Consider the following 13862-nt stretch of genomic DNA (forward strand, 5'->3'; position numbering starts at 1 on the left):
GATGGCTGAAACTGGGTCGGTTTTGACAAATATTGTTGAAACATGTCATTTTTTAGAAATATTTTTGAAAAAGGGTCGGTTTTGAAAATTTGTCCATCTAAATCGAGATTAAGGGTGAGCAAACGGTCGATCAGTTTGGTTTTTGATCAAAATTTGACCAACCGAACCGAACCGTCTATTATTTAGAACCGAACTAAACTGCTCCATGTCCGTTTGGTGCGGTTTGGTTCGGTTCAGTTAAGTTTGTTTGGTTCTTACCTGATATTGACACATTCAAATGTATAAAAAACTTAAACGCGCTTAACTTAAACAGAGTCGAAATCACAAGCAACAAACAAATAGAGAATAAATTGTCATCTGTATAAAGCTTTGAATAAACTTGAATTATTATCATTATGTAACAAAATACTGAATCCATCTGCTAAAGATGTAGAACATAAAAAATAAAATAATCTCTGAACTGAGCCTTTTGTTCTCAATTTGTGAGGGGTACTTGCGCTATAAGACTCCCTTAATTCCCTTAATTCCACCATAATAATCCTATAATTGTTCATAACTGAGGATAAATCAAAGGACTTTTTTAGTTGTTAGTGATAAAAGTATTCCTCGGTAATAATCATTTATGAATCAAAATTAATTTCAATACAGTTTACTAACATGCAACGAGAATTAAACCAATCTTAATTCAAAAATAAAATAAAAATTAGGGTTTCAGTTGATACCTCTACTGTAGGTGTCTCCAAAGTACGAGATGGGTCTCGAGAAGATGGTTCAGTGATGATGAAGAAAGAAATAGAGGAAGATAGACGTTAGGGTTTCAGAGTTGTTTTTGATCGAAGAAGTTCCAGCGGCGACGATGATGAAGACTGAAGTCTGAAGAGACGGTGGGTCGGCGGTGTTAAAGAGACGGCGAGTCGGCGCTGGCAAAGAGGCAGCGAGTCGGCGGCGATAGTGATGGTTAGGGCTGTTTGGGGGACAAAATTTCAAAACCAACATGTTTTAAATATTAATCTAAAAAAAGACACATTTCAAACTTAATTTTAAAAACCGGCCCAGTTGGCTGAAACTGGGTCGGTTTTTTGAAAAAAAGTTCCCAAACTTTACGGGAGTTGAAGTCCCGTGAAGTTTTTTAAACGTAAAAAACTTCACGGGACTTCAACTCCCATGAAATTTGGGAACTTTTTTTCAAAAAACCGACCCAGTTTCAGCCAACTGGGCCGGTTTTTGAAATTAAGTTTGAAACAGGTCGGTTTTTGGGATTTTTTTGGCAAAGAAGTCTGTTTTGAAAATTTGTCCGCTGTTTGGGAGTTTGGTTCCTGGGGAGCGTGTGAGAAAATTCAGAAAAGAAATGGATCTGAATGAAGCGGGTTTCCTAAATTAGGTATGAGTTTAGCGGGTACGGGTTACAAAACTAAGTTTGGTGGATGTGTTCAGTTCGGACAGTTCGGGTTGAAAACGTTTCAACCCGATCCGAACCACGCTATTAAGAAACCGCCCCGAATTGTTAATTTTCAACCGGTTCGGTCGGTTTTTTCGGTTTAAACCGAACCATGCTCAGCCCTAATCAATATCCTCTCAATTCTTACCCTTTATTCTTACTCTTTATTCCAATTTCAAGAGTTGAGATAAACCATATAATGTTTTCAATACTATCTTTAAAATCACTATCACGATAATGAAAATCATTACATCTTTGAAAATTGTGATAATGGGAATCCTAAAAAACTTCATCTCAATCCTTGAAATTAGAATAGAGGATTATAATTTAGGTAATGGAATCCTTTCCAATTACCAACTAATTGGAGAGGATTTCATTATAAATAGAATTGCTAAAATCTATTTATTGCTATGGCATATCTTTACATGATGATTGAAACAGCTAATCCAAATTTGAAAAAACAACATACAACACAAATACAAATGACGATACAGGAGCACAGTGTTGCAATGGATCCATAATAATATCATTGTTGCAGTTAGCTGTTACATGGAAAAAATCATCATCCCTCTTGGAGGAAAAAAGATTCCTTGTTTCATCCTCGCTAAAAGAAAAACGTTTCCTTCCATATGCCATAGACTTCAAGGACAAGACACGGAAAAATTTTGGTCAAAAGAAAACATTTACAGCTACAAACGATAAACATAACCAAATGAAAACTAAATTACATATAAATTACATCAATCACAATAAATAAAAAAATTAGGTCACTGGAGACCTGACAATCATTTTTCCCCTCTTCGTTTTCCTCATGCTGAATGGCCAATACAGTACTAGCAACCAGTATTTAGCACAACATGCCATGACAATGGCTGTTGTAATATTACAAACAAGGAACTTGACTTAAGAAGTTCGCTTTACTTTCCTTTCAAACTTATTTTCTTACATTTCATTATTCACCGTCTCTCAATTTTACAACACCATTTTCCGTGATTGGGTTTCCAGATTTAGAAGGCAGATGATTATTGGACGAAACGGGGATCACATTTACAGTCTGAGGTATCTGAGAATAAGTCGATGGCACTCTGGCATTGCCATTAACTACCGACTCCTTATAATTCAATAAGTCTGACTTCATTGTCATCGTTGGTGAGTACTTTGATTCTGTTACATCACAAACCCAAAAAAAAAATTCAGAATTTTAAAAATAAAAAATATCAATCCCTTACGAAAGGAACCACAATTAGGTTATATTTGGATATGGTCAAATGATAAATCTTTGTGAATTTGGCGACTTCTTGAAAATAAACTAGAATAACTTTAGGAATTAGACAGCTTGGTTGATTAAGTCCCTAAAATCATTTGAGTGAGTAGATGGGGTTTTTCTTATTTATCCCCATGACTCCGATCAAAGCATCAAGGAAATCATTAATCTTCTAATTTGCAATTTTGGTAACTTTATCATACACATTAGGGAGCATTCTTTTGACAATCTAGCAAGAATATAGTAGCTTCAGTTAGTGAATCTTGTTCTCGTCATGCAATATTTAAGATCATGGATCTGTTTCCTTTTTTCCCTTCTCTTTATTATTATTATTATTATTTGGGTTAATTTTTCTAGTTTGATTTCAGTTGCATGCAAACGTGACTGGATCAAGTCCATTCTCACACGAATAGTATTAAATGGCATAACCACAAAAATGGTTATTGACCATAACTTGGTCGGCCTGCAGCAAAACAGCCTTGTTCAATGGTTACACAGCTGCTCGCAGAACAGTTTGCACAAATTATCTACATGCTCTATAATGCAAAGTTGCTCTACTTGAAGACTGACTCGGAATAGGAGAACAGAAGTGCAATTTTCAGTGAAACAAACAGCAAATGCAATGAAAATTAACAAATGCTACAAACTATACGTTGGGCTAGTTTTTGGTCATGGGAAATGGCTTGGATGATGGTGAAGCAACAGATGGTTAAACTATCACTCAACAGAACACAAAATACTGATGGATCCTCCATTGAAACTCTATTCTTAACTTTGAAATGTGATGAAGATTAGTGGGAGCCAAAGCCTTTGGTGGCTCCATTTAGACATTAATCCCATTATTTATATGCTCTAAAGAAAAAGAAAACGAATGATAGTCCACTTTGATTTTGGCCAAGGCCTTTTCTACCCTACCCCCACCCCCAAACCAAAAAAAAACCCACAAAAAACTGATTTAATAAAAATAATATGAATATTACTATAGTACTTTGACACCACAAATAAATTCATTCTTGAAACACAAATAACTTTGACGATGTTCTCCTTGACCAACTAAAACTTGAGACAAATAACTATCTCTTACAGGGGGAAAAAAACTAAGGTGTTAAATATTAATAACTATTTTTATAAATAGTTAATGAATTTTAAAATAAATTCATCCTCCTCTAAAATAAATTTTCTCTGGTGTATCTCAGTACCCTACCTGTCTAGAAACTCTGGCTCTGCCCCTGGATGAAGATGTCTCAGCACTAGGTTACAATGCCCATTCTTTAATAGCAGTGCATGTATAACTAAAAATGTTGAGAAAATGGGTTACCACGAAAGAATTAAAAAATTCATTGATATCGCTTTTGAGGGGACAAAAAACTAATTTTGTTTTGTTTAATATGTCTAGATGCATGTTGCAATGTAAGTGGCGTGTGTGCATAAATTTGACAGAAACTTTACCTTTCACTCTTCCGCAATGGATAAGCTTAATGAGAGAGTCACGGAATGCTGTCAGGACGCTCCTCTCTTGATTGGCATAGACCTCTGACATACTTCGGTTTTGCGGAAACCTTGAAGATGTACTTTGGTTTTTGGACGTCACGAATAATGTATCTTGTTCATCACACATCAGCGCAAGCGTCCCAGGTGACATAGGCCTATCACTTTTCTGCTCATCAAGAGAGTCTGATCCAGAATCTTCTGTGCCAGTTTTATCAGCATTAGTTCCACTAGACCTATCATCAGCTGACACTTTCCGAACATATGGTTCTCTTTGGCTCTCATCCCTCTCATGGTTGGATGCAAGCAGGCTCTCTGTATGCTCATCTCTTTCTGCTGGCTTCTCCTCTTGATTCTTTTTATCTGCAAAATCTAACTTTGAGTTATATACATCAAAAATTAAATTAAAGGAGATGAGGAAATAGAAAATCAGACACTAATAATTGCGATAAGTATAATAGCCATTCCAAACTTAAGTGAATCAGTTAGTTACCAGACAGACTCCCTACTGTAAATTCAGCACGCACTAAAGGAAATAATCCTGTATACCCACAAGTAACAATGAGCTTGTCCACTAAAAAGGTTGTTCTCAAAATCATGCACACAGGTAAAGAAAGCAAGGAATGAAAATACAAGGGAAATATAAAAATGGAATTGGTATCATTCTCTATTCACGAAAAACACAGAAGGAACATCAAGTAGCTCTGACATAAAAACAAAAGATCCGGATGATTAACTTGAGTTTAAATGCCTTAGTTATGCATGTTCACAGAAAGATGAATGAAATGCTTGAACACGGGCAAAAACTCCTAGCTCACTAGACATACCAGGGTGTGATTTCGCAGCTTCTCCTGATACCACCACCAATATCCTGCAGAGCTGTTTTACGTCTTCTTGTTGGACGATATCTGCTAGAAGAGACCTGCAAGATAAACAACAGAGAGAACTTTTCGTTACAAATGTAATGGAAATGGTTGTTTGAAACAAAATCAACATCGATAAAACAGTAGACATTAATTGGGGTAAAGTAGAGATGGGTCATTTGTTCAAAGACTAGAAGAAAATTTCCACCTGTATGTAACTTTAGATGATCCTACTGGTGCAGGATTCACCGCACGTGCAACAGGAATGGAAGAGGAAGGAGGAGGTCCTGAAGACTTCAAATTACTAGCCTGATAAAGAAAAAGGATATCAAGCTCAACTAGTGCTTTATAAACTTGTTAAAAATCATCGTACATATAAATAATAAATGTACTAGGAAATAATGCTACTGCTTTGCTTCAATAAAATGATAAAAAATCAAATCCTCTTGCTACAATAGCAGAGTCAAAGGAATCTCATGTTGATAAGCTATTTTCCATGCCATTATTGCAATCTTTCAGAACAGACGTGGAAGCTGTTCTTGAAGGACATAGAGAAGATTTAACTGCAGACATTGTAGATTTACCTGGGGAAACGATGCAAGCCTGTGAACAGGTTGATCCTTTACTGATGTGGCATAAAAGAGATCATGGTTTTTCCTCTTTTTCGATGCTGGAGAGCCATAGCCAGAGGGACCTATTGCCCCATTTAAGACAGCATTTGCTGCTTGTTGCATATAGGTAAAGGAGCTTCCATGGTCAGCATGGAAAAGAGCTTTTCTCTCTTCACTTCCTTCAAAGTTCTTGCAGTCCATGCATTTACAATTTTCAGAACAGAGAATGTTAGCCTGGAAGCACTCACAGTACTTTTTGAGGCAGCCTGATTTTTTGCAATGACATCCTTTGTTGTGCTTCCCAACTATAGATCCCGCCTCTTCCTGCCATAAATGCTTCCTCTTAGCACATAGCAAAGTTGGAACTTTTAATGAAATTTTCTTTTGAGAACATGATTTGAATGACAATGTTAAAATATCAAGCAATCAAATTCATTATTGATGGTCAGAAATATATATATGAAAAGACTAATACCTAGAAATGTGTTTGTGTCCCTTAGGAGACAGGAGCTTTAATTTTCTAAGTGGTTATCATCTTCAAATAAGTGCCTTCTTTCCTTTCCCACAGGTTATTGAAAGTGTGGGGAAATGTCTCATCTCAATTGTAAATTAAAAAAAAAGACTTCTAAACTTGGACGCGTCCATATGATTTGGAACTGTAATAATATGTAAGAGAGCATTTTTACCTCAGAAGCATGTTTGTCTGGTTTCAATCCAATGCTTGTTCATGAAAAAAGTGAATGAGTAAAAGTGTGACTATAGAGAGCATGCTAGGGGGTGCCAACGGGCCAGGTATGGTAGGTTTCTGAGCATTTTGTACCCGAACCCAAAATATCAAGCAAAATTTTTAGAGTAAAACCCACAAGTCGGTTTTTGGATTAGCTTTACTACTTTCATGTGGGCTGTAAACGTATGACAAGTTAGGTTTCAAAATAGTGTACTACCAAAATAATAGTTTTCTTGGCCCAGAATCTAATTGTTTTATAACACATAAAGTTAGATTTCTTTTCAAAATTCTATAATAGTTTTCTTGGCCCAGAATCTAATTGTTTTATAACACATAAAGTTAGATTTCTTTTCAAAATTCTTCCACACAAAACGTTTAACACCACTTAATTGTTTTATAACACATAAAGTTAGATTTCTTTTCAAAATTCTTCCACACAAAACGTTTAACACCACTATTGATAATGTGCAAATAACAAAAAGATGCATAAATATTATGTAATATTGCATAAAGGTTTGTAATTGCAATAAATTGGCATGATGATGGATGAGAATGCTCAGTAAAGATGTCAGTCAAGCTTGCTTTCTCCCAACTTATTAGTTATCAAAAATTTGATACCTTCAAAAAACAACATAACCCAAGAACTCAAAAGAGACTTTAAACTAGTTGCACATCAAGACAGAAGTTTAATGTGCAGTTTCAGTATTCCTACATGGAATGGAAAACTTCCCAAGTTTCAGGTGAACTTGTCAATTTTGGTGACCCAAATGCATGAGCAGCATGACTACTTATATCTTAATGAAAGATTATTAATTTGCAGTGTCACCACATAATGTAGAAACCTTGCATCATCATCATCTTTAATTTTTCTTTGCTAGCCAAATATAAGATGCAATAGAACAATTTATAGTCATTGCATCATTCTCTAGACTTTAAATTCCGGAATCTCAAACCTCATCCTAGCTAAATTATAAGTTCCTTCCTACAAAATCTTGGCTTCAATCATCTTCGTCGTGTCCTGATCCATCAGGGCCTGATGTAAAAGATGCTTCAAATTTGACGTGCATAAATTTTCGTTTATAATAAGTAATAATCATCAAAAGAATTTATCGCATTAGTATCACTTTTTTCCTTACCAATCATATAATGTAAAAGAGGTCATGTCTGTATAAGGTTCAAGAAGATAACAAAGATTAAGGATTATGGTTGCAAATTATGGATAGTGAATTCAGAGAATACACCAAAATATGGATAGAAACACACCTTATTGTCCCTGACGGCATGTGGACTACTACCAATTTTTGGCCTAAATGCATTGGGGTTGCGTTCTAAAGTAACTTCAACAGCCTCATGCCTGGCAGCTTCATTTTCTACGTTGTTGCAACAGTTTGTACAGTTGCAGCCATCACAATAAACCCCTGCCGAAAAACACTCGCAATACCTGGCAATGCTTTGAAAAATTAGATGTGAAATAACATGGAAGGAAATCCAGCATTCAAAATATACTTATGACAAATGTAAATTCATAAATCCCAGCATTTTTGCTCAGTATGTGCACACCCGCATGCACGCGCACATGCTCATACACACTGGCACACATCAGTACAGAAGAGAATTATTAACTTTCATGATTTTCACTAAGCTGAAAGACTAATATCTAAAAGAACTTCCTAAAACGATGAAGAAAAATACGAAAAGATTATTCTCAATTTTTTATTAGTAACAATAAATTCACCTAATCTTTTTCACATGGACAAAATGGTAGCATTAGAAAAAGCTACAAGTTAGCATCAGGCTAATGACAAAGTACACAAATAATATTTAAGGATACTTTATGCTTTTGGCTATTTCATAAAGGGGTGTATATTTCTTGCTTAGCTATTAACTTACTAGGCAAAATGCTTCAAGAGAAAATTTAGGGTGGATAATGAATAAGGGTAAACTATGACCCATACCCATTATATTTTGAAAACCATGTGACATAGACGTAAAATGCACAATATCTTAAATGGATGTAGATTATCCTGCACAAGAAACAAGGTCAAACATGAATATACCATATATCTCGCTTCCATATTCTCCATGTTCCAACATGGAAGTCATGTTTAAATTAGTTAGTCGCCTCAGATTGCAAACAAGTAATATGCTGAGTCAAGCAAAAACTATAGTGTGTAGTAACAACAGACCTTTAAAGTTATACTCGATGGTGTGAAATATGTGATTATTGTTTCCTAAATATTTAGTTGAGCTATGTACAGTATCATAGGTAAGATTCTAATCTTCAGAAAATATAGAGACTACAAATAGGAAATAATTAAGTAAAGCATGTTTCCTTGCAAGTTATTGCATATATGAGGGTCTAACAGTTGAGTCTTTTGTACCTATCTCTACAAGTAAAATTTAATAGCTAAGAGATCATTTGCATTATTTCCTTCCCGGAATGACAATTGACAGCTACAGCATATGCTCTATCATCCTCAGAAGAGAATGACGTTTATTGAGAAGGATTAATGTAATTAACTTGGATCAAGAAATAAAAATTTAAGAAGATAAATTCATCAATTGTAGGTAAATATGAAGTTTCATTTCCAATTGAGCTCTTCCATAGAACCATGCTTGCCACAACTCAAAGGGTGTCATGAAATGTTTACTAAGAGCAAGGAACATCATGGTTCCATTTACATGTGACACACGACGTACATAATGTTGGAATAACGATAATTCAGACACATATTCTTATATGTCATAAATAGACGTCAGTGTGTGAAAACGTCTAAGAAACCTACGATATTAATGAATAATAAGCATCCCCTCTATCTCCAACAATCCAGAACAATCTATTAAACACAACCTTCCATAAACTAATCTTCTGTTATTTAGAACCTTCCATTAGCTAATAAAATTTTAGGTATCCAAAGCAGTAGGCGTAACTTCCTTATAAATCATGAAACATAATTTCACTAGCACCTGTCATAAATAAACATAATTCTGCATTATATAATTTAAGATGATTGTCATACAATAAGGGAGCATCAATATGAATCTTGAAAATTATCGCTGTTTGAGTATTTTAAATATTTTCTTATTATTTACCCTTCAAGTTTGCAAGATTCTGCATGGAAACTATGGACGAGAGGAGATTGCCATAAATTCTTAGAAGACCAGTCAGAAGATAAGAAAATCTGCTCGAGTATTTTATTGCTCACGCAGCCTAAGAGGAAGCTCATGCAATTGATGAGCGACCTTCCCAAGTTTACTATGGTAAGCATCTACAAGTAGAGAAAAGATAGCAAATATGCAGAATTAAATAATATTCAATTCTAAGACAAAGATAAAGACAAAAAAAACTATAAATGCCTAGCCTTGAATTCTCATGAGGACCACTTGTTCAAAATAGTAGGATCCAATGTAAGAGTGGTTGTCACAAAATTCACTAGTAAATGTAAACAACCTCTTTTATTTCTGCCGCACACTATCCTCCTTGATCTCTTGGAATATTTTCATTAACACCCGCAGCATACTTCTACCCATTCTCACACTCCTCCTTCTTCTCGGTCTCCTTTGAAAACAAGATAAGTTCCTTTGTTATTGACTTTGAGCTACAATGAGATAAGGCAAAGGCCTCCAGCTTTCTCCACCAACCTCTTTCGCACAATTCCGTTCTCTCTTTTGCAATTATCAGTGTTTTAAAAGCGAAAGACCCTAGCGTCTCAGGTGCTCATGCGAGGTGATATCTTACCTTAGTGCCTTTCATATCGCAAAAGAGATGAAGGTTACTAAGGTGAGAGCCTTTCGGCGCCTCAAGAGCTCACAGAGGCGTCTCAGGCGCTTACCTAAGGCATGCGGGAAGGAATGAAAGGAGTCTCTATTTAAATTTTTTGAGGGTGTGAGATTTGTCCGATAAATTATAGTTTGCTTTTTTTCCTTCCTTTTCTCTTGGTTGATCTTTTGCTATTCTTGTTGTAGTTAACCTTAGTGTGCGCGGGCGTGTGGCGCACGCGCGTGATCTCTAGTGCATTCTAGAATTTGACCCTTGAAAGCTCAAACTTTGTTGTTAAATTACGCATGTTAGTAGTTCCTAGTTAGTATTATTATTCACTATCTGTTGCCTACTGCTATATGTAGATGGCCTGTGTCTTGTCAGGTACCATAAGTTGTGACTTCAGTTGTAAAAGATTTGTCCTGTTGGTATGGTGTTTAATTGCATATTATTTGTATATTATCTATAACATTTATGAATTTCTTGAAGATTATCGCCCCGGTTCACTGAGGCAATCGCCTTTTTTGGGGCCTCTCGCCACATGCAACATAGTACTTTATCACCTTGACCTCACCTTTCGCTTCTAAAAACTGGCAATTATATAAGAATGAAGCTATAGGCTTTAGTTAATATTTCCTTATAAAAATCTACACTTCTTTTCTTCAAAATAAGTTATAGGCCTGACATGCATATGAAGATGAAGGTTTTAGAATTAGAGAACTTTGCAGAATCAAATAAGACCAGGAGTGCATCTGAAACTAGGTCTGATGTCTATGACATTGTGTAGTCTTCACTATAAGATGTACTAAAACGGATATAGCCCACTTCTTGCAGACTTGCAGAATCATTAACAACATCTGCATACCACTGCCACTACTTTCACTAGCAACATAAAATCTAATTAACAATTCTTACATGCATTAAAATATGTCACAAAATGGGTGAGATTCACTGTGCTCTTCCAGTCTATAAATGATGTTTATGTTTAGAAAGATATCACATACAAGATATTGTACCATTAAATTATAAAGAACTACTGAACTACATATATTATGCCCTCCATGCACGTGAAAAAACATTAACAAACAGTAAGCAGTGAATCAAAACTTCATTTTGGCGTAAAATCCATGTAAACAATGTAAATGAAGGCATAGAACATACAGCTTCAGGCATCTTGAATGTTTACAATTGCAATTCTTTTTCCTTGTTGGGGTACCGTCTTTCACTTCATATATAGGTCTCGGTCGTGATTTTGGTGACTCTGGCTTCCTGTAACAGAAAATTACAAGGAGATAATTTTATGTGATTTCATTCTTACAGTAAAAGTATCTAAAGAAACATGAATCTTGAAGGTAGATATCTATATGTTTGAAAGATCATAGGCATGTACCACATATATATAACAAAGACAAAAAAGAGATCCCAAATTTTGGGGTAAGCATGCACCATAGAGTGTAGATATACAGTACATTTCTGAGAGAAAAAAGAGATCCCAAATTTTGGGGTAAGCATGCACCATAGAGTGTAGATATACAGTACATTTCTGAGAGTGTAGAAATACAGTTCACTTAGCGGTAAGCATGCACCATAGAGTGTAGATATACAGTACATTTCTGAGAGTGTAGAAATACAGTTCACTTAGCGGCAAGGTTTTAAATATCGGTTATTGGGGATTTATCGGACGGTCAAAATCCTTATCGGATAGCGAAAATCGGGGATATATCGGGGATAAGTAGGATTTATCGGAGATATACTATATGGTGTATATATATATAATATAATAACCAAAAAATGTAATCTAACCATACTTAATGAGATATAAACATACCAAAGTATAAATAATCATGTTTAGAATCACTAACCAATTGTAGAAAGCAAGTCGGGTCGGGTTTAACAACTCACTAAATAACTGCCCATTACCCGAAAATTGAACACAAAATTTGGCCCGATAAAGCCGATATTTAGAGCCTCCCTTATCGGCCAATAAGTACATTTATCGCCGATAACTCACCGATAAATCCTAAAAAACGATAACCGATTAAAATTCCTACTTATCCTAACGGAAAGCTCCCAAATCTGATAACTCGGCGATAATATCGGATTATCGGCCGATATTTAAAACCATGCTTAGCGGTTAGCCGCTTATTTTGCAAGAACCAGGGAGCTATCGAAGGAGGATAGCTGAAAAGTCAAGGTTTTGAGGGAGGAACAGATGAATCTAAAGAGGTGTTACAAATCTATAATTATGAAACCCACAAAATGTGGCATATAATTGGGAAAATTCATGATTTCAAAATCAGAGTAAGTCTGCTGTCTCCTATTATCGGTTCGCATATGGCACAATAACTTTACAAATCAAAGATAACTCCTTTATACCAGTATTTAAATGCAATAGAAGGAACTAAAGAGCCGCATCAAGTTCCCAAATTTTGAAACTCCAGAATTTTGAACTTCATAGCTAAACACAACAGAAGAAATTCAATTAACCATATAATTCATGAATTGTTAAACCAAAGGAAACAAACTTACTTCCTCATCAAAAATTCATATAAAATTCACAGTAAATTCAAAATAACCAAAAGTTAACTACTAACCTCCAAAAGTAACAGCAATCGAGCACCAAATCACAAAATCAACAAAAAGTAACAAAAAAACCCAACAAAATTCAAACTTTACAACAAAATTGTAGACCCAAGGTTGAACAGAAAACTCACACCGAGATTGGAACTGAAGGCCGCGGTATCGGAGCAGCAGGACACGTCAGATGCTGCTTCTGTGGAGGCGGCTGCGGAGTAGGAGCAACCGCGCGCCTCTCCGGAAGCCGCCGGCGGTGTCGCGCCGGAGTACGAGCCGTGAAATGCCGAACGAGCTTTTTCGGCGGGAAATCCGACGGCCCCGATGAAGTCCCTTGCTCCATCAGAGCCGTCAAAATCTTCACCAAATCGAAGAAATGGACAAAATAAGAGCCAGAAAAATGAAAACAACAAATATTTCAAAGGAATTCGCTCCGCATCAATTTCAAAACCCCTCAGATCAAAAAGATCTCGTCCGCTGACGACGAATCGAACAGTAGAAATCAAATTAAGAGATAAACCAAAAGGCTTAAGAGAGGATTACGAGAGGATGAAGAAAGGATTAGGGTTTAATTTTGAAAGGGGAGAGGAGCATCGAGAGAGGGGGAAGAAGCTAATGATCTTTTTCTCTCTCCCTCTCTAGTTTTTGAAATCAAATTTTTTTATTGGACTGTGGGATTTTTATCAGGATAACTTTTGATGGCTGAGATTTGTTATTTGGATCGTACGGATAAAATTCATAGGCGTCGAGATTCTAGGTTGGTGGCCGTCGGATTTTAAAGGACGGCTGGTTTCTCCTCGTTGCTTATCGCTTCATTTTATTTTTTTTTAATTAAATAAATATTAAATTAAGAGCATAAAATAAAAGGCGAGAGGAGAAATTTTCCCGCTAGAAATTATATGACACGTGAATGTTTGAGATTTGAAGTTTTTGTACGATTTGTGAAGGACGGTAGAGATTTCCCTAATGTCTCTGTCTTAAAATTTCTAGATGGGTGCTCTTTCCATGAGTTTTTTTGCATGTCAATCTATTCCTTTATACAAATAGGAGGATCAGAGATTCACTGTTCATGCTACAGTAAATGCTACAGCAGTATTTACTGTAGCATTATTACTGTAGGTAATAATTAATTAAAAA

General features: G+C 35.7%; 1 protein-coding gene across 2 annotated transcripts; it reads right to left on the reverse strand.

Annotated features, from left to right (window-relative positions):
• On the reverse strand, positions 1951-13375 carry LOC109848369 (protein tesmin/TSO1-like CXC 5). 2 transcript variants are annotated; one of them, XM_020417840.1, is made up of 9 exons: positions 12866-13375; positions 11313-11420; positions 7655-7832; positions 5638-5988; positions 5262-5362; positions 5018-5112; positions 4152-4553; positions 3907-3994; positions 2432-2602 (listed from the first exon to the last, which is right to left on the reverse strand). In XM_020417840.1, exons 1-9 carry the CDS (start codon positions 13066-13068, stop codon positions 2551-2553), a joined length of 1578 nt encoding a protein of 525 aa, XP_020273429.1. In that variant the 5' UTR covers positions 13069-13375; the 3' UTR covers positions 2432-2550. The 2 variants fall into 2 exon arrangements, with proteins under 2 accessions (XP_020273420.1, XP_020273429.1); XM_020417831.1 differs by lacking the exon at positions 3907-3994 and having other exon boundaries at positions 1951-2602.

This window comes from Asparagus officinalis, chromosome 1, assembly GCF_001876935.1.
Source record: "Asparagus officinalis chromosome 1, Aspof.V1, whole genome shotgun sequence".
In the NCBI taxonomy this organism is placed as follows: Eukaryota; Viridiplantae; Streptophyta; class Magnoliopsida; order Asparagales; family Asparagaceae; genus Asparagus; species Asparagus officinalis.